Source organism: Manacus candei, unplaced genomic scaffold (genome assembly GCF_025592945.1).
Source record: "Manacus candei isolate 608988 ecotype Guabito, Panama unplaced genomic scaffold, ASM2559294v1 h1tg000014l, whole genome shotgun sequence".
Lineage (NCBI taxonomy): Eukaryota > Metazoa > Chordata > Aves > Passeriformes > Pipridae > Manacus > Manacus candei.
This window is the reverse complement of record NW_026138062.1, coordinates 44490484-44517631: the sequence shown is the minus strand read 5'-3', so window position 1 is coordinate 44517631 and position 27148 is coordinate 44490484. Positions and strand designations below refer to the sequence as shown.

At 40.2% G+C, this 27148-nt stretch overlaps 1 protein-coding gene across 2 annotated transcripts; it reads left to right on the top strand.

Moving 5' to 3' along the window:
* The first annotated feature begins 250 nt into the window (after positions 1-250).
* Positions 251-25667, top strand: LOC127467550 (melatonin receptor type 1B). Of its 2 annotated transcripts, none has more exons than XM_051779625.1 (2): positions 251-555; positions 24335-25667. In XM_051779625.1, the coding sequence occupies exons 1-2, from the start codon at positions 339-341 to the stop codon at positions 25201-25203; spliced, it is 1086 nt and encodes a 361-aa protein (XP_051635585.1). In that variant the 5' UTR covers positions 251-338; the 3' UTR covers positions 25204-25667. The 2 variants fall into 2 exon arrangements, with proteins under 2 accessions (XP_051635585.1, XP_051635586.1); XM_051779626.1 differs by lacking the exon at positions 24335-25667 and adding an exon at positions 752-1145 and having other exon boundaries at positions 339-555.
* The last annotated feature ends 1481 nt before the right edge of the window (positions 25668-27148 follow it).

Genomic DNA, 27148 nt, shown 5'->3' with positions numbered 1-27148 from the left:
GCTTCTCCGCCGCTCTCGCCGGACCTCGCGGCCCTCCGGCCCCGCAAGCCGTCAGCAGGCTTGGCCGAGCGCAACCCCCGCGCTGCCCGCGGATCCTGCCCCCTCCCCGACATCCCTGCCGCCGCCGGCCCCACCCTCGGCAGGCGGGGCCGTGCCCGCCCCCGGGCTTCCCCCACCGCCCGGGAAAGGGGAGGGGGCGCTGAATCCGCCCCATCCCCGCCCCGTCTCCGCCTTCCCGGCGGAGCAGCCCCGGCGCGCCCCTTAAAGCCGTTCCCGCCGCCCGCGCGGGCAGAGTCCGCAGGGCTGCCGCCAGGAGACGCCGGGACGCGGTGTCCGCGATGCTGGAGAACGGCTCCCTGAGGAACTGCTGCGACCCGGGCGGGCGCGGCCGCCTCGGTCTGGCGGAGAGGGAGGCGGCGGCGGCGGGCGCCCCGCGGCCCGCCTGGGTGGTGCCGGTGCTGTCCAGCGTGCTGATCTTCACCACCGTCGTGGACATCCTGGGCAACCTGCTGGTGATCCTCTCGGTCTTCAAGAACCGCAAGCTCCGGAACTCAGGTAAGGGTTTGACCCCTGCTCCCTGCCCCGGCGGCGACAGGGAGTGGCGAGCGCCCGAAGCCCTGCGTGCACCCATGCCCTGCCGCTTCCAGCTGTCCCGAGGAGCCAAGCCTGCTTGTGGAGTCCGGGCGGGCCGTCCGCTCAATGCGTGGGACCAGAGCCCCCTCCATCTGTACTTGCCCTGTCGTGTGTGCAGGAACCCCCCCAGGCGCTCAATCACCCTTTCCAGCGCACCGACCACGTGCTCCCCTCGGGCCGTGCTCCGTCCTGCCTGGCCCGGGAGCGAGGAATGCTCTTAATGAAGCACTGTGTGCTCTCTGTGGAGCTCCCGAGGAAGGGGAATCGGTTCCATCCGCTTAAAATACCGGAGACAAAGAGGGTACCCAAAGCGATCGGAAGAAAAAAAGGAGTTTTTAAAACTTGCTCAGAAGTCCTGAAGATGCAGTGCTGTACATGCGCGGGAAAGCAGCTCAGCCTGCAGCCTGCATCAGAGTTCACGGTACTCTGTCACGAAATCGTCTTTCTTCGTCTCCTCACTTCATATCCTTCAACCAGCTTTGCAACAAATAAAGTGGGGTGTTTTCTTTGAATCGTGTGTATAGTTTTTCCTTGTGTGTACTAACAATGTGGCTCTGCGGGTTTTATTTGCTAAACTTACTGATTTTCTCTCCTCATCTCTGCTGGGCTGGTTACACGTGTCTCGAACTATAAAACTCCGTAGTTAAGCACTCGGTTTTGCCTCCCGGCCAACTTCCCTGATTCGCGTACCTCCCGCTGCGTTTGGATACTAGACCCCCACCCTCCTCCCACCGTCGATGGTGCCGGTCGTTCACCGATGCGCAGCGCAGGGATGCTGCTTGCACATCTGCACTCGACTGACTGGTGGGTGGTGGTGCAGTATAAGGTGCTACTCCCGAAATAGTCGCGTATCTACTACAGTTCTCATAGGAGCAAGCAATTCCCGGAACTGTTCCCTCCTTCGGGTCTTGAGTGCCATTCTTTGCCATGCGCACGCAGGTGGGGGTAACCAAACTTTGTGGGGAGCTGAGCGAGGTCCAATATGCAAGGTCCCCTGAGCTCTGGGAGCCAGGGGGCTCTGCCGTCGGTCCTCCAGGTGCTCCCCCGGCACGGGAGAGGAGGGGCAGATGCTGACTTGTTTCTCCGGGGGGGAGTTTCTTTGTTTGTGGTTTGTTGGGGGGGGAAGGGTTTGTTTTGGTGTTGTGGTTTCTGATTTTTTTATTTTTTTTTGGACTAGTGTCGCTTCCCAAGGGCTGGCGTGTCTCGCTTGGGGTGTCTAGAGCTCCTGCTAACTGGAAGGAGGCGCTCATTCGCCCTTGCTTCAAGTTAAATCATACTTAGGGGCAAAAACAGTTTAGGGAGGGGTGAGTCTTGCTCTCCCTCATGGTTGCACGTCTAACTACAGGCGAGGGATGCCGGCGAGTCCCGTTTGCGTGAGGTTGAGCAATCACAGCCCACGGACCAGCGCCAAAATCGAAGATGTCTGGAAGGGTTGTTTGGGTGAGGTAGTGCCGGTCCTTTGGCTCGTGCTTGGGCTGCACATCCAAGGGCACCAAGCCACTACCGAGAGAAGCAGAGCCATACCGGGGGCAGCGGCGCGGGCACACCCCGGGAGCCGGAGCCCTGCGTTCCCCGAGGGGGGCCGTGGCCGCCGAGCAGCGCCGGGCGCTGCCCCGGACGAGAGGAGCGGGGCTGGGGGCAGGGAGTCCACCCGATCCCTCGGGACCCCCGTGAGTCACCGGCGCTCTCCTGGCCCCCTCGGCGCTAGAGGAAGGCGCGTTCCCGAGGGATTCGCACCTGGGCTCCGGGGGGAGGAAACACCCAGGGAACAGGCTCTCGCTGGAGAGGACGGCCGGCCCGAGGCATCAAGTCCCGGCTGGGGGGCAGCAAGACAGGGGCTCTCCTCTGAACCGTTTCCTTCGCTCAAACTACAGCAGAGGGGAGGGTTTGGACTGGAAGAGAGTGATGCCTGGAAAAGTAAGTTTCAAGATACTGATCAAAGTGCTCTGCGGTCCTAGGACCGCTGGGGGAAAAAAACGGTCGTCTTATCTAATTCAAATGCCCACTAATTGATCTCCTTCTAGGATCATCCTTAATGCGATGTCACTGACCCTGTTCCAACGATCTCTTCATCTTTGATAAGTACTGTGAAGAACAGCAGGAAAATCCTTCTGCATAATCTTCACGAGGTTAAATAGCTTTTAAATTGCCAGTTCGTAGTTTTACATCAGGGAGAGATGGCTCTTGGAGGTGAAAAGGAAAGAGGATTAGTTTGGTAAATGTCCACAGAGGTCTTTTCAGGTAAAATTTCTTAAGGAGGGAGCAGAATGGAAGAGGACTGCAAACTGATGTGGGTGGAGTGATAAAGGGAATGGGGAAGTGGTGGAAAGCTAAGGCAGTACATGGGAGCCCTTAGCCTCTGACAAGGAAAGAAGATGGACAAGGAGGTGGACTTGCAGTTTTCCTTTCTAAGGACACAAGAAACTTTGTACTTGCAAGGGGAGTGAATGTAGTAGAAAGTGAAATGGTGAGGAAATATGTCATGAAAGGAGTTAGGGCTGTAATAAGGGATGTCAGAGAGGGACAAAATGAAGTTAGTGGAATTGTTGTGACAAGAGACAGGGCGTCCAGATGAACAAAGAAAAAAGGAAGACCTATAGCACTATGAGCACCCAGTTCCCTTTGAAGAAGCTAATGAGAGATTTTTCTTGGATAACGAGAATTTGGGACTTCAAATAAGTCACAGGAATAAATTAAGGAATAAATTAACCAGCTCTGTCCACTTCTGTAGTGCAAACAGTAATCTTGCCTTCAGAAAGCAAAACAGGACGTTAGCACTTTTCTGGGATTTATCAACACTATTCTGTCCTAGACTTTACAGAGAAATCTGATAATTGGAAACAATGTGATTATGCATCACTCTCCTGAAAATTAAGGCATGATCAAAAGTAAATCTATTTTAATGCTGTTATATAATGGGATGCTCAAGAATGGAGTGAAATAAAATGACCCATTAGCCTTTAAGCTGATACATATTATGCTCAGCGGGAGAGAAATGGAGAATGGGTAGGACTGGTGCTTCTAGACATTGCTCATTCACTCGTCAAACAGTGGGAATTTTGCCAGCCTTACAGCAGAATGATTGTTTCAGATCATACGGAAGCCTCTTTCCCAGGTTTGAATTTGGTTTTAGGGAAACTTTGTGGAGACTCTTCCAAGTAATGCATAGCATAATTGGTATGAATCAATATGCTTGTCTTACATAATTGCACCCAGTCTTTCTGGGAGAGGCTGAGCAACTTCTGATCTCTAAAAGTGATTTAATTTACAGAAATTAATGCTTTTATCAGTTCTAATTTGGGAGGAGAGTAATTTCATCCAACACACTACAAAATGAAATAAAATTTAATATATGGAAATAATAAAATTAAATTAGCCTGTCTTTCTATTTGAAATGTCAAATGTGTTCTGAATTTTAAAAAACAATTATTGATTTTGTGCCCAGTTGAAGGTAGCTTTTAAAGTGCTAAACTTCTGAAGTGCTAAAGTTTACATGTGTTCAACCACCACTGAATGATCAACTATTGTGAAGGTGCATCAAGTCAATCAAAACCACTAGATGCTTTTAAGAATTTCAGGATACATTCCTATAGCCATAGCTATAAACATAACATTATGGGGTGGGTTAAGAACCTGGTAGGAGGCACTCCAGAAGGTGGGAACTGGCAAGGCATCTCCCACAGGACAAAGATAAAGCAAACCATTTATATTTCATTGGCCTTAAAGCCAGCATAAAATCAGTGAGAAGTGAGAATTAGGCAAATTAACTCAATATCATTTCAAAGAGTAATGAGGACTTGGGACCCTTTGACTTCTGGAAGAAGGTCTAATATTAACCTTGGTGCATTGCCAAAGAACACATTAGTGGAAAGTGATATTTTTAGTGCATTTTGTCAGCCCTCTTCACTCTCTGCAGTATTTTCCGTTCTATATATAACAGCTAACGCAGCACAATGAGATTCTGATTTCCATTTGAATAGCAAGGTGCTGTTGCAACACAAATGAAATCAAAATTCATGTTTCTTTTACCTGTAATGACATGGGTGTATTTGCATGTTTAGTTCTGTCTAATGTGTGTGTGACTGTAGAGACAGACAATATTTCTCATAGGTACATCTGTAAAAAAAAAAAACATTTCTGAATGTAGAATTCTAACTTTGGTACTCCTCTGTCTACTAAATAAATGTGTTCAGCAATATAACCAAGTTTTATAGTCTTTTTCCATGCTCTTTCCATAGCCCTCACTCCACATCCCTCTTATATAGCTGACAGTAAGTTTTCTCCATTGCTAAATGCTTTTTTAAATTACTCTTCATCTCTTTGATCAAACCAGTTCTCTTTCCCTCCTTTATTCCTCCCCTATAATTATTCCTGTCCACTGGGATAGAGGACAGTTGTCTCCTGTGGTGGAATTCATCTCTTGGAAGACTAAATTGAGACACCTGTTTCTGAACTTTTTCCCTTGGGCTCGCTTTGTAATCAATGGAGAAAAATGAGCATTTTCAGGGAATAGTTAACCTAACAATTTTTTTATACATCTACATTAAGATACCTGATTCAGCCCAAAAAAGTGTTAATGTCTCTCCACTAAAAACAAAGAGAAGCAGGAGGAAGGACTGTCTGAATGTAACCACCTACAATTAGATGAAAAGAAATCAAATATGAAGTTAGAAGATATAATGTAATTCTTCTAGTAAATTGTCAAGTTTCATTTTAAAAATGGCACATTTTCCTCCTTTTTACTGCCTGTCCTCCAAAAGATCATATTGATTTAACTAAGAATGACATAAAAAAAAAAAAACAATACAGCTGATATGTTCAATATGCTTCCTGGTTCCCGAAACCACTTGGCAAAATTGTATTTTAATATCAACAGTGATGCTGACAAGAATATATTTTGATGAGCAGAGCATGAGATCCCACTCTTATGGGATCAGATTTGTACTCCTGCCTTCTCGAACCCTGGATCCATGGACTTCTTAGTCCTGGGACTGTGTATGTTTGGTGTTCACATTCTTTCTCATGTTCAGCTTGAAGTTGCTCAATACTAAGAAACTGATGGGAATATAGCTTCAATATTCAAAAAAGGTCATGGAACTTAACACTTAAAATAAAGAATTTCTATCTCTGTGTAATAATACTGTGGTTCAAACTAATTTTTATTTTATTTTAACTTTGTGATTATTAGTTGCTAATTTATAGTTGATACTTTTATTTGTAGAACTATAACTGTCATTAACTTGAATGGATCATTTCTCCACCTGGTGAGAACTTTCGTGCAATATTAATGGAGATTAAGCACATTTACCTCTCAACCCGTTTTTTTCTTTCCACACTAAACAAGCCAAATGCTTTTAGTTTCCTCTAATTAGCCAGGGTCTGAATTTCCCTATTTGTTTTAGGCCTTTTACATCACTTATCCAAACTAAATTAATAGGTCTTAACAACAGAAAACTGAACTGTTCATAATAATGCAGGGGAAATACCACCAATACCTTCAAGAAAATATTAATGTTCTGTTCCACTCTGTCCTTTCCTGGATGGACAAAATAGACCTGGTATGCCTTGAAGCCACATTTTCCTTTTATGTGATAGCATCATATAGATGGCTGTTCTTGGTGCACTCACTTGCTGATGCAGCTCTTCTTTTTCTTTTGTTACACAATTATTCCTTTGGTACCTGACCTTATACCTCACGTTATTATACTCTATCCACTTTCTGCTCTTTTAGTCCTCAAGCAAAAAAAGATCTTGACATTTCCCTGTATCAATGTAGGCTCTCAACTTTGTATTATCACAAAATTTCATTAGTTCTCTTTGTGTTTTGTGACATAATACTTCTGAAGCAGACAAAGTTACTTCAATGTAGGTTATCTCCCTCTGGTCCAACAGTTTTCTTTCATCACCATCCAGGCAGTGGTAGCAACAGACTGTGAGTGGTACTCTGGTGATTCCAAGGTCCATTTAGAGCAACCTCTCAGGTACAGAAAGTCCAAGTCCAGCTTTTATTAAATAAAGATGATCAGATTTGTTGGTACAGCCACTTTGTGTAAGCTTTGTATAAGCATTGACTTTTATTCCATTTGTCTTTAACTGCATCTCTTATTTTCCTATCCTCTCAAGTTTGTTTCTCCAGCCTTGCCTACAATTAGGATGAGATTAAGAGCCCAAGGATTTCTTGATTCTTTCTTCCTTTGCAGCAATTCCGCATCTTGAACACAAGTGCCATGTTAGCACACACTATGTGGTAGAGGAAGGAATCTTCCAGAAGTGGCAACACTGTTTTACCGTTCTCATTACTCCTTGACTAATTGCTCTTCTGGCTTACTGCAAGCACCATTCATGCAAACAGAAACAGCATTTGTGCAGCACTGTAGCAAGGGAAAAAGAAATGGGTAGTAAAGTGTGGGAGCACCACAGCTGCAAGTGAGTCATGGCAACTCTGCTCTTTGGGATGCATGTGGAAGCCAAGCTCTTTGCCACAGCCTGAGAGAAATCAGCACTTCCCTACTGGCAGTAAGGACCAGAGAACACATTCAGTCCCTTTTTAGAGGTTCCACATGTAGCTTCTCTGTCCTTTCAGAACAGATGACACTATTTCCGAGATAACAGATGTTAAAAATTCCTGTCATCAAGTATACTAAATCTCTCTGACATTTTTATTGTAGATACGTTAATTCCTCACCTGCCAGCCTGCCTTGTCCCCAAGACCACCATCATCGTCCTCATTAAAAGCTCTAGCAAAATCTTTCTTCAGATCAGGAACCATTTTAACTCGATTTTCAGGTTTCCCCTCCCTGAGTAACTTGTCTTTCCTTTTTCCTTTTGTTATTGTGCTGAAAGAGCATTTTAGTCATTTTAGAAGACTTCACAAAGCCAATGAAGTTTAGGGGGTTTGAGAGTTCCCATTTGATCAATTTTTGCTCTCTCTTGCAGTTTTCTTTGGTGGACATATCTTTTCCTGTTACTTCTAGCCTCATTTCTTGCCCTCAGTATCCTTACTGAGACGCTTTTTCCTCCATCTAGATCTGGAACTTTTTCTTATATTTTTTCCCTCTCTTGGATGCAACTTACAGAGAATATTTTTGTAACTTTAGTATGAAGAAATGCCAACCTTCCTCCACATTCAAGTCCCTAAGCTCCTCAATACAATTGATTTCACTTTCCTAATTAGCTGCTTTTATTTATCAAAATGTGCAAGCCCCTTTCTTAGTTATATCTGTTTTGTTAGTTCTTCCATTTAATTTAACCAAAATAATCCTCCTTGCTTTCAATTCAACCATATTTTCTATGGCAGGCCCTTCAGGGATGTCTTTGTTCTTTATGCAAACAAAAGCCAGGATATGTTGGCAAATAGACTGTATTGAAGAAATCTGCTGGGTGTATATCCAGAACTCAGCAGCCATTTGTGTGCTTACTTTCCTCTTTACATATGAGGACCTGCAGTGTCGCATTGTTAATTTGGTTCCATTATTATTTTCCTACTAAAAGGAGATGTTCTCATCCTATTGCAGGTTTCTGCATACTTCCATGCACATTGTCTTTACAACTCTTCCTCAGTGTAATTTTGGCTTTTACCAAAATAGATATCATTCTCTCTCTCTCTTGCTGTCTCTCTCTTTTCCCCCCTTTTATGAAGACAATAGACTTTTCGGTTAATATTTCTCTTCTCTGATCACTGGTGCAGTTCCACTCAAACAAAATTGTTTCCATGAGGTTTTATTTTTATTTCTTATTGGTTTTGGATCCCCTATTTTATTGCATAGGTTCCTGGCACTCTTTTACTGACTCTGCTGCTTTTTATATTACCCCTCCAGCTGAACTCCTCAGTGTTTGAGCTCCTTTTTTCTGTACTTTTTGTCACCACCTTCTTGAAGCCAAAATTCCCTTGCCCTGAGCATTAAATGAAGCAACTGCATGATTCCTTTCAAGTTCTCTTTCCATCTCTCAATTTCAAGTTCTTTTTGTTCATTCTGCCAGATTGGATTGCAAGCTGGTATCCCATATGCTTAGGTGAAGTCTGTCCATGAAGATATGAAACCTCTTCTCAGAAAATACCACCAAATGATCAATACTCCAAATCTTTCTACATCACTTCTAGAATTATTCAGTCATGTGCCTGTGATTCATCTCATACTTCTAATTACACTTCTCTTCTTGGAGAGGAAATAGAATAAGTTCATCACCAATTCCATCCTCTTTTCTTGAGACTTGGTTCAAACAGTGATCAGAAGAGAAAATAAATCTTCAAAGTTACTTATGAAATAATAACTCTAAACTTTGTTAACCTGTTCATAATTCCAAAAGTAGAAGGCCAAAGTGAAAAACCAGTATTGTTCATTTGCAAAACAGGAAAATTACTTTAACAAAGGAAGTATCCTTCAGCAAAAGTAGGTAAATCTTGCAAGTAAATTTAGAAAAAGTGAAAAGCACCAAGCTAAGATTGTTCTAGATGAAAAGAAATCTAAAGAATACAGAATTTTAAAATATTTGGGAAGCAGAAAGTTTGTAAAGTAATTATGAGCCTAAAGGGATTGAAAGAAGCATTTAGGAGTACAGAAACATCATAAAGTAGAAAAATAACTTCTCTATCAGTTTGCATCACAGGGAATCCAGATTAAGGTAAAATTCTGATCTGAGACAGGTTATTCTGCAGCCATAGGGTACTTTGTATCCTCCTTTGAAGCACCTGGCAATACCAATATGAGATGATATCTCTAAATTATAATTTACTTTTATCCTGTAAAGGAAGTATTCATTTTATTGACAAGGGAATAGGAATTTTATTGCCAAGATTGGCTCCAAGACACTTTTATTTTAGAATATAATGGTAAGTTCTATTCTACTTAGTAAATGGAGCTTTGGTGTGCTTAACTTTGGAGGAAATAAAATGATAAGCATTTAGTTAAGCTGCAGAAGTATAAGGGTTTTCTTGAACCTGTAATGGAAGAATCTAAGGGTACATTTACATTGTGTATTTCATTTGGCACAAGTCCACTCTACCTGTGTTCTGAGCAAAAGGAAAATCAAAGGACGGTGTTCGTGTGATGCTTTTCCTGCAACAGCATACCCAGGCTCTCCACAGGGCCAAATCTAACACAGTCAAACAGCTTTTTTTTATTCTTTTTCAGAGTATGAATAAGTTTCCCTCATCTCCCTGAAATATCCAATACAAACATATTCTCAGATACAGGAAATTCAAAGGACCTTTTAGCAGCTGTATTATGGTAATTCCCATGTGGCTTAGCAGCACTCCCTTTCCTGCCAGCTCTCTCCTGGACTCTGGACTGCAGTTTCTTTTTCAAGACTCACTGACTGTATGAGGAATGACCTCTCTGCAGTACAGCTCTATTCTTGGATGGACCAGCAGAAGCAATTCAAGGATTCATGGTGCTTTTTGGCACAATCAGCCAAAGAGCTATGAGGCCAAACCTCCTCACGGAGCACTAGGACAGCTCATTTTAAAAGACTAGTTTTTTCATCTATTCTTAGCAGATATATATTCACCAGGTGACTTGAATCATTGTGCTGAGGATGTTATAGGAGACTACATTCATCTCATTAAATCGGTGACAACCAGTTCTCTGCCTCTAGGAGTAAATTCTACTCCTACTCCAATTCAGACCTGTTATGAGTACCAGTATCTTCAGATATGCTCCAGGTTTTAGCTCTTAAAAGTTAACCCTTACAAGTGCATATTGGTACCTTGATGTAGACTGGCAAGTACATTGCCTGGTTCCCAAGAATATGAAAACAGCTATGTTATCCTGAGTTGATAAAACAAAGCCATTTTTTTTTTCCTTTGCAGAGAGGCAGAAATGCTATGGCAATTTTCATCTATTTCGTTCTATTTTTAAATCTTCCACCTTGATATGGATAAAATAGACTTCCTGACAGGAAAAGCCAACAGAAACATATCCAAATCGCTGTGGGTGCAACTCCACTGTCTTCCCTAACAACAGCAGCTGCTTTGGAATCTTTTGGTTTACTTTTGATCTCAATATTGATAAGGATTGAGCTATTTTAGAGTCAGCATTTTCCTGACATTTCAGCTGCGTAGGCGACAGTTATGTCTTGGCATGATAGCAGATACCAACAGCCTAAACACATTCATCAAGTGACTAAGATCTTGACTGTTGGGATTATATTTTAATTATTTACTAATTATAGAGGTATTTGAATTCACTGCTTAATAAATGCTGCTTAAATTACATCTGGAGAAGAAAACCCTCTGACAAAGTTACTAATTTTTTTCAGCTGCTTTTTACAGATTTCGATCGGTTTCAATACCTCTGTGAAGACTACAATAATTTACACGACGCTTCCACAAACATGGTCACCTTTCTGCTGCAGAACAACATCTGTTGTTTTAGACTGCCATATTTGCACAACGTAGGCAACAACTGTTGTCAGAAGATATCACATGCAGCTACTGGAGCTAGCAGTCTGACTAACAGGAAAAATATCCACTTAATACATCAGTCTTGTAAATATAATTAGGTTAACTAATCGTAAGTTCAGAACTAGCACAGAATTGTAAAATATATCACTGCAAAGAAGACAGGAACCTATAAATGGCATCCTCATGTCTCTATGATTTTCTCCAAGCCTGAAATTCTTAGTGTCCTCTCATTCTAAAGCCAGGTCCATTTTTCCCAGGACTTCAAGTACACATAGCATTTAATTTGAGTTCTGGGAACTGTGACTTATGGTTCTTAAGAGTCTTGGGAATCTATATTCAAGAGACTAAACATTACAGCCAACTTGTTTAAAATCAGTTGTTACTCATAGGAATGTACAGAGTGTAATTTTTAAATTGTTATGGAGGAAAAAATACTTGATTAATAGGGGTCTGGTATCATTGTATGCCTTTGTCTTGTTACATTAGAGGTCACGATAGAAAGCAAATTTAAAATTCAAAGTCCCCTGCCACAAGTCATATAGTACACTGTTATGTTCCAGGTGTTTTACTGGCATAAAATACAGTGTCAGAAAATGATTGTTATGCTGTGGAAACTTAGAGCACTTCTACTCAAGGACATAAAGCCTCCCTGTGATATTTCTAAAGTGACTGCAAAAGTACTTGCTATTATATTCACAGATGAGGTTACAGCCCATGGACAACAGATTGTTTTCTGCATAAGTTTTCATGTTATCAAGATTTTCCTTTATTTTTTATGCTTGCTTTTGAAGTCCTAAGAAGTAAAATTTGTAAAATGTTAATCAGACGTTGAAACAGGTCTTGTTAAAAGATGGTTTAACCATAGTGATTTGCCTAGAAAAAATTATCTACTGGTAAGTGGGTTAAAAAAGTTTAAAAGATTTTACCTGGGATTATGGTCCTGGGTATGAAACATCAACTACACAATTCAGAGTCCAATTTCAGTGCTGGACATCTGTTGTTTCAAAGTAGAGGAAAAATTAACTAATTTGAGGTCCTGTAATTATGCCTTTAGATAATCTGAAAACAATGTAATCCTCTTTAGTCACACTTATTAAACACCTGGTAGGCTAGGACCATAAAGACTGTAAAACTTGCTGAACAGTCAGCTTCCTGGTTCAATATGAAGCAAGAATATCTGTTCTGCTTATGGAGAGCAAACGAAATATTGAAGTACATGACCTTCAAACACAACATTCTCATGTAGCATATAAGAAAGTGATTTCCATTTGAGCCTGATTTAGTAAAAATTATATTGACTTGATCCAGTTTGCAGGTGTATTCACACAGTAAAAGAGGTGTGACTCAGTACATTACGCAGACAGAAGTCACCCACTGCTCCTTCTGGATCACAGGCCACCAGGTCACTCATGGGAATAACACCTAGGACTCCTAGGACAAGGGATTAGTCTGAATGGCTAGCTGCAGCTCACAGTGCTCAAAGATCATCAAAGTAGCACGTGCAACAGGATCCTGCAACCTTGGTAAACTGAACCTAGTGTGTGAGTAGGTAAGGAGGAAAATTCTAGCTGTGCTAAAGCCAGTGGGAATTGCTTTCCAAAAGTGTTTTTGCTAGGAGCTGGTGTCTCCTGCCTCTTTCTGTGCAGCCCTCACCACACTCCACCCTCCACCCCTCGAAGTCTGTACCTTTCCTGGTCTGTAGATTTAGCGGTCTGTAAATGTTTGTTAGTCCAGATTCTCTGTTTGGTTCAGACCATTATGTCCAGAGACTGTTCAGATTCTGCTGTCACAAGGAATCAGAAGACACCAGGACAAACAAAACAAAGCCCTGCATGCTGTAATCTGCACTGGGATCTCTCCTGACCAAGCAACTCCATCTTGCTGTTAATGAGCATGTCTTGTCTTTACATGCATAGTAACAGGTATGACCTTACATACCTTCTGCTATTTAGTAGACCAAGTAGAGCCCTCATCTGTTGCCAAATCAATAGCATCTTCCCTCTGTTCCCTAGTGAAAAGAGTGAATATCCTGTATACTTGTTGCTTACTAGAACAGGTCACCCTGAGACGTTACGGAGTCTCCATGGCTGCAGATAGTCAAAACCCAACTGCACATGGCCATGAACAACTCACTGTAGCTGATCCCTCTATGAATGGGAGGGTTGGACTAGATGATCTCCAGAGATCAATTCCAACTTCCATGACCCTATGGCTATATTGGTTGAATGCCTATGCCTAGCTGTCACCCCTCATTTACCTCTCACCAATGTCATGACTCACAGCCCAGCCAGAGCAGAGCTTTGATCTACACATTTTGCAAGGTTTCTACTGGCTCTCAGAAAAGATCTTGATTCAGCAAATGATCATTACACGCTTTGTCTGTATTGAGTTGAAACACAAACCAGCTAATACTTCAGAAGAGAATACACAATGATTTTCTCCAAAAGCATTTTATTTATTCATATGTTCACATGCTGTTTACAAATCTGTGAGTATCATTATAAGATGAATCATGTCAGTGTACTTTGCTTTAAGACCTTGTTTCCAAAAGAAGCAGATGGCACAGACTGACAACAGCTTCTCCAGACATTCATCTCCCTATGCATATACAATGATGAGGCCTTCCAAAAGCTCAGAACAAAAGAGGTAACACTTTTCCTCACTGGAAGATTATAAAGGCCATTTTCATCAAGTATCATCTATTTTCTTCCTTGGTGAAAGGAAGGTGAAACAGGAAACAAAAGAAAGGAAAAGAAGGTCATAATGAAGGGGCTCCAGAGGGTGTTAGAAGCATTTGCAACTTGCCAACATAAGTATTTTCCATATTAGATTTTCCCATATACTCTATTTACTGCAGTGTATCAGATCCCATTTTATAAAAATCCAGTATCCCCTACTGTGTCTTGGAGTTGAACATAGGAACACCTAAAAGTACATAGCAGCAATACTGGGCTTAAATTTGATTTCTTTTCGCAGATGTAACCAGTCGACATGTACATACTTTGCATGTATTTGTTTCTGACTCTGTAGCTGTCACATGCTGCGAGTCCTTCATCTGAAGCCCCACAGAGTAGTTGAGCAAATCACTGTGGAAATTACCACTTGCATGTCTTTGTTTCTGCAAGAGGAGATCCCAACATTTATATAAATCAGAAAGTTCTGTTCTGTTTAAATGGGTCTACAGGGCAAAGCTACAAGATGCACCTTATCACAGATAACCAAACCTCTTGGCTGAGTATGTCCCATAGTCTGCAACAGTCCCAACTTTATTCACTTCATATACCTGTCTGATAACTTAAAACATCTTCCATAATATCTTAGCCTTATATTTTAAAATCAAACTATTTAATGTCTGAGAGCAGTTGTTTGTTTTGTTGGTTTTTTTTAATTCAACTAATCTGCTAGTAAATATTAAAATAAAACTAAACACAAATCAAACAGTTTAACAAAACAAAACATGGTTTTAGTTTGAACAGAATTATTTTCATTTTTCAATTTCCTGTCCTCCTTTCTAAAAAAAGGTGGAAGTTAAGTTATTCTAAGGACTTGAGCACTGTTTTGTTGCTGTAACAAAGGAAGAAACCAACATCATTTCTTTTGACACAAATTCAAGCTAAAGACAGTAGCAAAGATGAAGGTAATAGAAGGTAATATTGAAGGTCATAGAAGATGAACTAGCCTTTCATACAATATAAATTAATATCTGCCAGGGCATAAAAATTTTCTACAGAGTTTTTAGGAGTCAAATATCCTTATTTTGTTTGCTTCCACACTTCAGTCTTTTAAAGTTGATCTGAAACAAGCTTTAGGGCAGGTTTTTTGTCTGTTTTTTGACAAAATAGCATCCTACAAAATGCAACATATTTCACTTCTTTCTTCTATGACATGCCATAGAGTATTGAGAGTGAAAAAAAGTTATTAAAAATTATAGGTTGCCTAGCTCTTTATAGTATCTAACTAGATTGCACCTGTTGTATTTTACAGCTTTTCATATTAGCCCTTTTGTCAGCAGTAAATGAGTTTTCATACTTGCAGTTGTACATGTAGGTTTCCTATTCTTTCTTGGTTGAAGCAATCAACAGCTGTGATTACTTCAAGAGAAGAAAATTAGGCTTTACATAGTGGCAGATACAGGAAACACTATTTCTTTCATAGGCCAGTGAAAAAACAGTCTGCTTTTGTTGTTATTTAGTATTTGTGCTCAGCAACTGGAGGTTTTGAAGCTGAGCTGCCACTGGTGCCCATAGCGCTAAGCACTCTAGGTAAAGGTCTTAGCTTCACTCCCTGCATGAAAAGCAAGATTACCCTAGATAGAGACATTTAAACTGAAAGAGGGTAGATTTTAAACTAAAGAGGGTAGACTTAGATTAGATACTAGTAAGAAATTCTTTACTGTTTAACGTGATGAGGCACTGGCACAGGTTGCCCAGAGAAAGTTATGGATGCCCCATCCCTGGCAGTGTTCAAGGCCAGGTTGGATGGGGCTTTGAGCAACCTGGTCTGGTGGAAGGTGTCCCTGCTCATGGCAGGGGGTTATAACTAGATGATTTTTAAGATCCTTTCCAACCCAAACCATTCTATGATTCTCTCAGCAACAACATGGTTTTTGCCATCCTAGACTACCCTGAAGGTAAAGAGCCTGACTTCAGTGTTAGGGCATGGGTATAAGGGATCTTCAGCCCTGAACCTGCTGCAAAATGCAGCTCAGTTGCAAGTGGCTGGACAGACAGAACAAGGGTATTGCTCCTTCAAACATTTAGTCAACCAAACCAGGCTAGTTGTGTAGAGTGTCTGGCAAGGTTCTGAATTGCAATGTCACATCATAGCACTCAGACCACCACAACAGAGGAGCCTGAGAAAGAGCTGTGCTTCTGCATGGTGTCACTAAAACCTATTGTCCCCATCACAGAAACAGCTGTATTGGTGCAGACCAAGGGCATAGCTAGCCTCATGCTCTGTCTTTAACTGTAGATGTAAGCAGCCACTGAGGAAAAACAGTGAACAGAGCAACTCTGTGCGATACTTCTGTATTCTTGCCACTTGTGATTCCTTCCAGCTCAAAGGGTTCCCTGAACTTACCATGCTATGTCTGTTGAGTAACCTTCAACTGGTGTTTCTTACTTTTCCAACCTTCTCTTGAATACAGGTAAAATTTTTACAACTGCAAAATCTGTTAAGGATTTATTATCTATTGCTGCAACCACCCCCTTTTATTTGCTTTGAATTCAACTAGCTTTGCTTAATAGCTCTAGCTCTTCTATTGGCTCCATCCCTCAGTACCAGTATATCACTGTGGTGTCATTTTGGAGCAGCATGCTGTACTGGTGCTGTCATTTTTTTCAGAGTGTACCTAACAGAGGTGGTATTATCTATTAAAGAAGAGCAAGAGCAAAGTTCATAAACCTGGAGTGTTCTTTTAATGGGTCTTGGGAGAGTCCCCCTATCTTAGTTTCTCACCTGTTAAATCATGAGAAGGATTTTCAATTTTAATTTTTTTTTTTGCATACTGATGAAGAGCACTCTACAATACAAGTGATAAGGCCTGTATTCTGATTATAAACTGAAATTCTTGAACATAACCTAGAAAGAGACAAGCACAATAACCCCAGAAGAGCAGCAGGGCTGGTGAGTAGGGCACTGTCTATGGGGAAGTGGACTATGGGAGACATAAACTCAAGTTCTTTTTCAAAAAAAGGCTCTTCTACCATGGAAGTGTCCTAACTACTAGGCAACTGAATTCTCTAGTAGTTGAATCTGTCTTGCCTTTTCTGCTTCCCCTTCTATCTCTGAGAACATCCAGTACCAGGAAAGTTCCTGCAATCTCAGAAAGTATCAGAAGCCCATAAAAGTATTTATCACCCTGTAAAATGTACTATCTGATTAACGATCAGCATTTTGCTCCAGAAGAACCCACCACTTTCTTTTGCTTCCTGCCCATGTTTCTGCTGTGTCTCATGCACCAGGTGGCAACAGAGAATCACCACTGTCCCCATTCACACCAGAGGGAGCCACAGGAGAGGAAAATTACACACCTAGGAATTAGAAACCTCAAGCCTTTATACTAAGTTTTTAACAGCACAACACTTCTGCACCTGTGGTCTATTAGCAAACTCAAGGCAGCAAACTCACAGCAAGGACTGGTCCTCCCATATTTAACCTGAGGGAGAAGAGTGAGCACATAGAAAAAGCAGAGGCTTTGTTTTGGGCTGTGTTTATACCTGGATGCCAAGCATGCCAAAATCATGATCTCAAAAACACATCAAACAACATTGCAACCTGTGTACTTCTCTTCAGCAAGACTGTATTGACACCTGAGAGCTCTGCCTTATAAGCTAAAAATTCATTTCCTGCAAATGTAGCTTCCAGTACTAACTGGTAGTTGCAGATGTAGGGCCAAGAACACAGGTCTATCCCAGCCCAGGAGTCTGCAAGTCACAAAGCCAAAATCTCAAGGTCCTTTTTGCATGCTACGCTTCTGTTCTTGGGAGTCCTGCATTCTTCTTGGGGTCATTTATCAATGATCTGGACAAGGGGATCGAGTGCACCCACAGTCAGTTTGCAGACAACACCAAGTTGGGTGGGAGTGTTGATCTGCTGGAGGGCAGGAAGACTTTGCAGAGGGATCTGCAGAGGCCAGATCAATGGACCGAGGTCAATTGTATGAGGTTCAACAAGGCCAAGTGGTAGGTCCTGCACTTAAGTCACAACAAGCCTAGGTAGCTCTACAGCCTTGGAGCAGAGTGGCTGGAAAACTGCCCAGCAGAAAAGAACTTGGGGTGTTGGTCAACAGCAGAACATGAGCTAGCAGTGTGCCCAGGTGGCCAAGAAGGCCAATGGCATCTTGGCCTGTATCAGCAATAGTGTGGCCAGCAGGATCATCCCTCTGTACTGGGCACTGGTGAATCCCGTGTTCAGTTTTGGGTCCCTCACTCCAAGAAAGACATGGAGGTGCTGGAGTGTGTCCAGAGAAGGGTAATGGCACTGGGGAAGGATCTGGCCCACAAGTCTGATGAGGAGCAGCTGAGGGAGCTGGGGTTGTTTAGCCTGGAGAAGAGGAGGCTCAGGGGTCACCTCATCACTCTCCACAACTACCTGAGAGGAGGCTGTAGCCAGGTGGGGCTCAGTCTCTTCTCCCAAGTGACAAGTGAATGGACAAGAGGAAATGGTCTCAAGTTGCACTAGGGGAGGTTTAGATTGGATATTAGGAAAAGTTTCTTCATTGAAAGGATTGTCAAGCACTGGAACAGGTTGCCCAGGGAAATGGCGGAATCACCATCCCTGGACATATTTAAGAGACGCAGATGTGGTATATGGTTTAGTGGTGGACTTGGCAGTGCTGGGTTAACAGCTGGACTTGATGATCTTAAAAGGTACTTTTCAACTTGAATGATTTCATAATTCTACTTCTAGTGATGACTTTTGCTTTGGACATATCACAGGAAAATTATATTCACCAATTATTCTAAACAGTTTCATAGAACACACATTTCCTAAAAGAAGAAATAACCTGAGTGTTTCATAAATCAAAGATCAGCTTTGATTCATTGTTTATATTTTTGCTAGAGTCTCTAAAATACGCTGTTCTAGTGAAAATATATTGCCTCTCCTTTACGTCAAAGTCTGCAGTATATCCCACTAATAGCTGAAGTCATGAAACATAACTACAAAAGAGCATATCACTGCTTTTAAACTGTCATATTCAAAGAAAACAAAAACTCATCTGGCACTTCTTTGGAGCATTATGTTAAACCTTCTGCTAGCAACACACTGTTGAACATCATACCAGATTAACATGTCTCAGTAAATCAAAGATTACCCTAGGTCTTGGCTTGTAATGTCACAGGGAATTCGAATGTCAGTGTGTGAAAGACTTAATTCTCTGCTCCACCTGCTACCGGTGTCCATTGCCGGTTCTTTCGTTCCTGCTGATATGAATGGAGTTTCATCTGAATTAGTGTAGCAGGTTCTATTTTTTTCTGATGGATTGTGAGGAGATAAAAAAGTTGACACAGGAGATTTTAAAGAGATTTAAAAATTACCTATTTTTAAAAAAATCAAGATCTACAAGAGCTTAAATACTGTAAAAGAATACTAATCAAAGAAGTCAAAATTCAAGACAAAAATTAGTAGAAAGTACGAAGCATCAGCTTTTCTGCAGGAGCAGCTTATGTCTCTCTACATGCCATTTAAGCCATTAAGCTGTATTAGCTGAGCCACTTTCAAAAGAGTAACAAAAACCTACCCAGGCCTTGGTTCTGCCTGCCTACTTGGTACCAATTCTTCAGTCCCTCCAGAGTCAACATTTCCCTTCAATATTGAAGAGCAAGACTTAAGAACAACCCCCGTAAACAAGCCTGAAGCGAGCTTCAAGAATCATATGAATTGAGGGCCAGTAGAAAATATGATAGGTCAGAAATGCAGGTATCACTGGCAGCATCAAGAATCAGCAATAAGGTGGCCAGGACTCCCACTTAAAAGCCATATCTGAAAGGTTAGTGGAAGTCCTGGCTCTGAAAACACAATCTTCTAATTTGTTATGTAATTCTTCCATAAAATATGCCAAAACTAACTCAAATTTTGAGAAAGATAATCAGCTGAATAACTATGGACATGGATATATACAATCAAAAGCTCCAGGAGTGGGACCTACTACACAGTTCCATCAGAGTTATCATCTGTTTTGCCAAAATCCTGAATTCTGAATTTGTACCTTACTCAGGTTTGCACTCAGGATGGCACTCAGAATAATCTGCTGCTTAAATGGAGATTCGTCCTTGGTTTCAATCTCAGGGGTATTCTTATACAAACAGGACTGGAGACATAGACACCTAAAGCCAATTTTATACCAATTTGTTCATAGTTGTTTTATCTGGTCCAAACCTTGAGACTCATTTTAATGAGGATTCAGGAGGTTCTTGAGCCTGGAAATTAAATGTAAGCCTGGTTCTCAAAAGGTGACATTGTACAAGAAAGTTCAAGACAATAGTTTCTATTACTACATAGTAATTATAGACAAGGGGAGATTAAAGAGGGGCAGTCATTGACTGAAGGACTGATTACTTTCTTCCAACTGTAAGATGTGCCTCTTCACTCTCTATGCTGGTCTAGACTCAAACAATAGATCCAACAAGCCACCTGCTGTAGTGAATTCTGGCCAACAAGCCTTGAGACTCATGTACTGCTACTTCTCTTTCTGAAAGTAAAAGTTGTAGGCACTATGAAAGGGGTCTAGACTTTGACTTCTGTTCTTTTACATCCAAATGTAATTCAAGTGCCTAATTTTATCCAAAGTAAGAGAAGAGTCTGTCAGTCTAACTTTTTTTGAGGATGTCTATTACTGCGAACTCTACACAGAAATTATTGGCTTAATTTTATAGAATGATAGGACTCTTATTTACTTCATTAAAGTCAAGATTTTGCCCTGCTTCCTTTAGTAAAGATAAATTCCTACAGGTAGTTTTCAGAGTGATATCACAGAGAAACTCATGTTCTCATAATTCTCAGCCAATACAAAAGGCTACTTAATTATAAACAGTCCTGACTGTAAAAACAGACAGGCTTTTAAGCCATAAACCCATTCCTTCTGAAAACATAGAAAAAAAGTCTGTAAAAGCAACTCTGAGTTCTCCTTTAAGGCTAGGATATAGAAATGGAAGAATAAAATAACTATGCTAAGTCATTGATCCTTGGCATTTTAAAAAATCTGCCAATACATTATAGTCATATTCATACCCTTTCTGCCTTACCTGCCCCTACTCCCTACATTTGCTGCTACACAGCATCCCAAGTCTGACAGTAGAAGAGGAAAGGGCAGAGAAAATGCAACAGTCTGCACAGTAGACTGTGTAGAAACAATTTTTCTGTCTTGAAGCTAGGCACTTGTATGTTAAAGGCAAGAATAACGGATGCAGAAGAGTACATACACAGGATGAACATGATTGTAGCCAGGGGAAGCAGATCAAAGAGGGTAACATATGTATGCAATGCATATCAACTTGTTAAACAAATCAGTAACAACCAAAACACCACCTGATAAAAAAATAAAACACCATGATATAAAATTAATCAGTTTAGCCAGTTTAAAACCAAACAAAGAAGAAAAACTTCCAAAGGTGGTTGGTGATTGCAATTGCTACTGGTTTTGATAGAGACATTAAAAGTCAGCTGCCTTTTCAGAAGGCAGATGCTCAGCCCTTAAAAGTTCTGACCTTATCAAAAAGTTTGTTCTATGAGTAAATTCCTACAATATCAGGTCATATCAATATTACAGGAGGGTGTGACAGTTCTCTTTTTCCTGTTAATTGAAGTAAGAAAACTAATATGCAAGAACACTTCATGAAATATCAATCTAGTTCTATTGCACCCAAAGTCACTATCAGAACTTACATTCTTTTTTATGCACTCAACTATCTATATTTAAAACAGCACAGATGTGTATCTTTTTGAATCCTTGGCAAGATATTTGGCTTTTAGTAGTTACAGCTTATAATTAGGGGTCTTTCCATTCCAGTGAACAAATGTTTCTTATAAATGAATGTAATTCTCTTTCTTACGAAACTGAAGTCTAGGAACAAAGTCCATTGGGTAAATTCCAGAAGTACCAATAATAATTCCAAGTAGATGAACATTCTGTGCTTTCTATTTTGTTACAAGCACCAAAAAGTTACCTCTTTAGTTTTATCTTATGAATATAATTTAGGCCACTCCAAAAGTTGTGTCTTAGGTGTATCAAGGAGCATTTACTTTCTCCAAGCACCTAAAAGAAATCTAAGACCTTTGATTTCTCAATGTGTTACTTATGTTTTATGAATTAGAAAAGTTTCTCTCTACTTTTATAGACTATTCATTGCAGTAATATGACATTCAATTTAATTCTGCAGTCAGTCACAAAGACAGAAAAATATCATTGGATCTTACTTTGCAGTGCACAGTGTGAACACTCAACCCTGTAAACAGCCATAAAAGTGAAAAATCACCTGAGGACTTTATAGATATTTGACCATTTTTCTTCTGAGTTGTAAACTAGTATATTATGGTTTTGACAAGTTCATTGCTAACTGTATTTATTCATTTCACACGGAATTTTCAAGAAGTCCTAAATTGCACACAAAATTTTGAAAATATCTCACTAAATGTACTTTACAGTAAATTTCTAAATATGGTTGAAAGAGCCAAATGCCCACTCTTTTTCAATGGAACAACTACGTTTTAGATATAAGCTGATGCTGGAAGACCTTAGAGTTTAGATTAATCTTGGCACACACCCCAGACTAAATTCTTTTTTTCTACAAAAGGCATTCTAAAACATTAAAAAAAATATTTTTTCTCCCTCCCTCCCTTCCTTCTTCTCTATCTTCTAATGTCAGATAAAGTGGTGAAAAAATGTAAGAGAAATTCTTGTTGCCATGATGTAAATACATTTTGTAAAGATGCCCCTGTGCTTTTGTTAGTTTTGTCTTTTATCATATTTACCATATGGCTAGAAGAGGCCTTCACAGTCATGTCATTCTTCCTATACTCAGAACAGGGATCAGCTTTATGTAGGCCAGTACTGACAAATGCTTATTTAACGTTTTCTTACAGTCTTCACTGGCAGACTCAAAGTGAGGTGTTCCCACACTTACTTCTTCTTGCCATTAAATTCTTTTCCTCAGTGCCTACTTTGAAACTTCCTTGTTGTGACTGAAGCTTGTTTATATTGACAACAATCATGGGAATAGGTTATATCCTTCCTGCTTTGTTGATCTGATGTTCTGCTCAATTGTCTCCCTAGTTTTTCAATCTTTTCTCACAGATCATAAAACTATAGCTATGAAAATACTTGTGTAGCTTTCTAAAATATATAAACCAGGATACTAAATACATAACAAGGAACCATCTAAAATATGTTGTACACCATTCTTGAGATGAGTCATGTTTTGTAGGTACAGGTGGATAATCCTGCTTTCCGTTAAGTTCACTAACTTTGGTGCAAGTTCTAATGATCATAGTTGTCCCCTACAGTATATGGGAGACAGAGAGCTCCCCATTCCTTAATTCAGGAATGTAAAGCAGATGTAAAGCAGATGGAGCAAACAGAGTAGACATGAAATTCCATCATTTTTTGATCAGTTTATTCCTACATGGTTGTTGCTTTTATGACTTCCATTTAACAACATTCTTAAAATGAAATGGAGAACTGCTTTGCTAGATGAGGACTAGTAAGCTTGGAGTTTGTAGAAGTAAGCATCTAACTGCTCTTTTCAAAAAATCATTATGTTCCATGCACAATTTTAAAAATTACTTGGGTCTTCTGCATATCTGTTCATGCTGTGAAGGACTTTCAGAAAAAAAAATGAGTATGCAAACCAAAAATATATTTTATGCTACCTAAATGCCAAGAATCTGAAGTTATTACCTCTATTTGCTAGGGTAAAGTTCTTAAAGAATGATTTTGCATTTAATTTTTCAGGAATATAGTTTACTATCTCATTATTTTATCAAAATATCTTCAGATGCAATGCCCAGAAATTTCAAACTTATGAAAAGGACACTGTTTAAAGAGAGACAGTATGGCTCAACCATATCACTAAGATTTCTTTGAATGTCATCATCAGGAAAGGTTCTAAAGACTCCTTTCATGAATTTGAATACTTTCCCTTGCATGCATGCATTTTTCACTTGTATAATTAAATATGCCTTTCCATATAGGGTGGTAAAGGCAATTAACTCTTCCTCAGTCAATCCAATGGGAAAATAACTGTTGTATGGGTAGGCCATTCATGCAGATAATAGCTATACTACAGGCTACTGTGTAGCAACTTAGAGTACACATAAATCATCACATCCTCCTAATCCCTATAGACTTAGTCCTTTTATGTCCTCCTTGATACTTGTTAAGCCTGTTAGTATTCCAGTGATAGGTTAGAATGGCATAATGGTTTGCCTACCCGGCACAATTTAGACTTTTTTTCCTTTTCATCTTATTCAATCCAGCTGCGGAGTTAGCTACACTGAAACAATTCAACACATGCTTATGTAATGTCTCACTGATGGTTATGTTTACTAAAGATAAAAATAGCAAGGAGGATACAAACTAGTCAGCAACAGATTTGAAACATCATGTTGCTGCAGATATTTCCATGGTGTTCTAAGTTGAATAGTGAAATTATTTCCCTATTGATCCTATATACCCACTGCTTGCTAGCATCATCAATAATTTAGCACTGCAGATATCCAAAATAATGTAACATATTCTCTTCTTTTTCACAACTATGTTTGCTTTCATACTTATACCTATGTATTTTTCTTTTCCCCCAGGTAATGCATTTGTGGTGAGCCTAGCTTTGGCTGATCTGGTGGTGGCCTTGTATCCATATCCACTGGTGCTCTTAGCTATTTTCCACAATGGATGGACGCTGGGTGAAATGCACTGTAAAGCCAGTGGCTTTGTGATGGGACTGAGTGTAATAGGCTCTATTTTCAACATCACTGCAATTGCAATAAACCGATATTGCTATATATGTCATAGTTTTGCCTATGACAAAGTGTACAGCTGTTGGAACACGATGCTGTATGTGTCCTTAGTCTGGATATTAACAGTAATTGCAACTGTGCCAAATTTTTTTGTTGGCTCTTTAAAGTATGATCCACGCATCTATTCATGCACGTTTGTCCAGACTGCAAGCTCCTACTATACCATAGCTGTTGTGGTAATTCACTTCATTGTCCCTATCACCATTGTGAGCTTCTGCTACCTTCGAATTTGGGTTTTAGTGCTTCAAGTCAGAAGACGAGTCAAGTCAGAAACAAAGCCAAGATTGAAGCCAAGTGATTTCAGAAACTTTCTTACCATGTTTGTGGTTTTTGTGATTTTTGCCTTTTGCTGGGCACCACTTAACTTCATTGGACTGGCTGTAGCCATTGATCCTACAGAAATGGCACCAAAAGTTCCTGAATGGCTATTCATTATAAGCTACTTAATGGCCTATTTCAACAGCTGCCTTAATGCAATTATATACGGACTTCTTAACCAGAATTTTCGGAATGAATACAAACGAATTTTAATGTCACTGTGGATGCCAAGGCTTTTCTTCCAGGACACATCCAAAGGAGGGACAGATGGCCAGAAGAGCAAGCCTTCTCCTGCTCTAAACAACAATAACCAAATGAAAACTGATACCTTGTAACTATGTCATAGTCAATGCAAGAGTTTGACATGGAGAAAACCAAGAATATAGTTGCAATGTTCTGGTCATTCCTGCTTACTTTTGGAGGGGATTCCATCTGGATAACACTTTGTGACTGGAATACTGTCTTCTTGGTAAAGCACATAGCTCTCGATTTGTGATTTATACAAGATATCAATTGAAAATGTGTTTCAGAACTAAAGCAGCAGGTGGGTGCAAGCTGTTTTAGTTCTCAGAGCTGAATCCTGCTTCCAGACACATGAATGAGGTATTTTTTACTTCAGTGGGAGTTTTGCATTCTTTATAGAGTATCAGGATTCATTTCTTGGAAGGTGTAATGAAGGTACTTGTCTAGGGGTACAGCAGCTCATCAAGGATGTGGAGTGCTATTTTCCTCCCTTCTGACTCTGCATTTCTGTGCATGTACTGATGACAATAGTGGTATCTTTGAAACAAACCTGTAAATTGAAAAGAATAATATTTGTGTAAAAGCAAATATTAACATTAGAGACTTCCCTCATGGGTTTTTCATGTTTACATACATTGAGATTGGGAATGCAGTGCATTTACTCTGCTCATCTTTTGTGGTCAATTTTATGGTAGATAATACAATACAAATGGTTGATTTCTTGCAGATTTACTTCACACAATATTCATCTTTTAGAAAGGATTGAATTTTCATTGAACTTAATTTATTTACCTAAATATATACACCAAATTTTCTGTGGCACTTTAGCACACCTTACACATTTGCAATAGGCTGGAAAATATGACATATGACCTGTGATCATCTGGACTGGCAACCAGCCACTACATACGACATCCTAGATCATCTCAAGAGATGCTAGACCAAAAGTAGCAGTCCTTTTGGCTATAATGGTAGCTGAGATACATGGTTCACATATCTACATTTAATCTTGAACAAAACCCTCTGTTGGTGTCTAATCTAAGACAACCTTGAAGGTTCCCAATAGTGGAGATATGTTTCCTTCCATCTGTGATGATAAACACACATCCAAGGATGGGATGAACTCCTTTGTGAAGGTGCTGGTCTCCTTTCACTGACTTTAGAAGGAACTTTGATTACTAGTTCAAACACCTCATTTTGGATAGCTAGACAGGGATTTATTTTGCCTAATTTGGGGTGACTTCAGTGTAGATGTTTGCCCGGATCCATTATCTAAATTCCCACTGTAGTCCATAGAGTTCTAGGAAATTATTCACTTTATCTTGAAACAGACATCTTTATTGGTAAGGGGAGCTGATCAATGGAACTCATTGAGTGTACCTTCATTGACTGTAACAGAGATCAGGCAGCTCACGTAGACACATTTCAGGCAAAGACAGGTGATCTTAATCTCATAAATAGTGTACCTACAGTTCATATTTGCACAGTTCATAAAATAAAAGGATGACTTTCCATTTTATTTTCAAACTCAGCTTGAATTCAAACTGGATTTTTTCTTTTTCAGGTAACACATTGTAACTGTGCAGATCAGATTACCATCTGGGTTATACTCCACAGCATCAGAGTAATTTACACAATGTGGTTGTATTATCTCTGAATCAGATTAGGGATCTGTGTGCAAACAGACAGTCAATGTGAAGTTATTTTATCATTAGACTTGAAATGCACATCATTCTTAGTAGTGCTGTTCAGGGGAGAGAAGCTAGGTCTCTGGTAAATCCATGTCAGGTACTGAAATGGTAAAATGAGGAATTCAGGTTTCTAAGACTTTCCAGTTTGGGTTTCCTGACCTGGCTATTATAAAAAAATATTTCTGTAGTAATATTTACTTGCACAGCAAATATACTGCTTCTGAACCATAGAAGATGTATTAAGCATCACCCTTATGCTGCTCTACTGATAGAAAAATATCAAATAACCACAGCATTTTAAATGTTTTATTTGCTTTCCAAAAGCCTATGTAAAGTACAGCAAAGG

Bases quoted from the DNA above. Each gene is read 5' to 3' on its own strand.
- LOC127467550 (XM_051779625.1), top strand. From the start codon at position 339: ATGCTGGAGAACGGCTCCCTGAGGAACTGCTGCGACCCGGGCGGGCGC. The intron at 556-24,334 runs GTAAGGGTTTGA...CTTTTCCCCCAG, and splicing joins CCGCAAGCTCCGGAACTCAG to GTAATGCATTTGTGGTGAGC.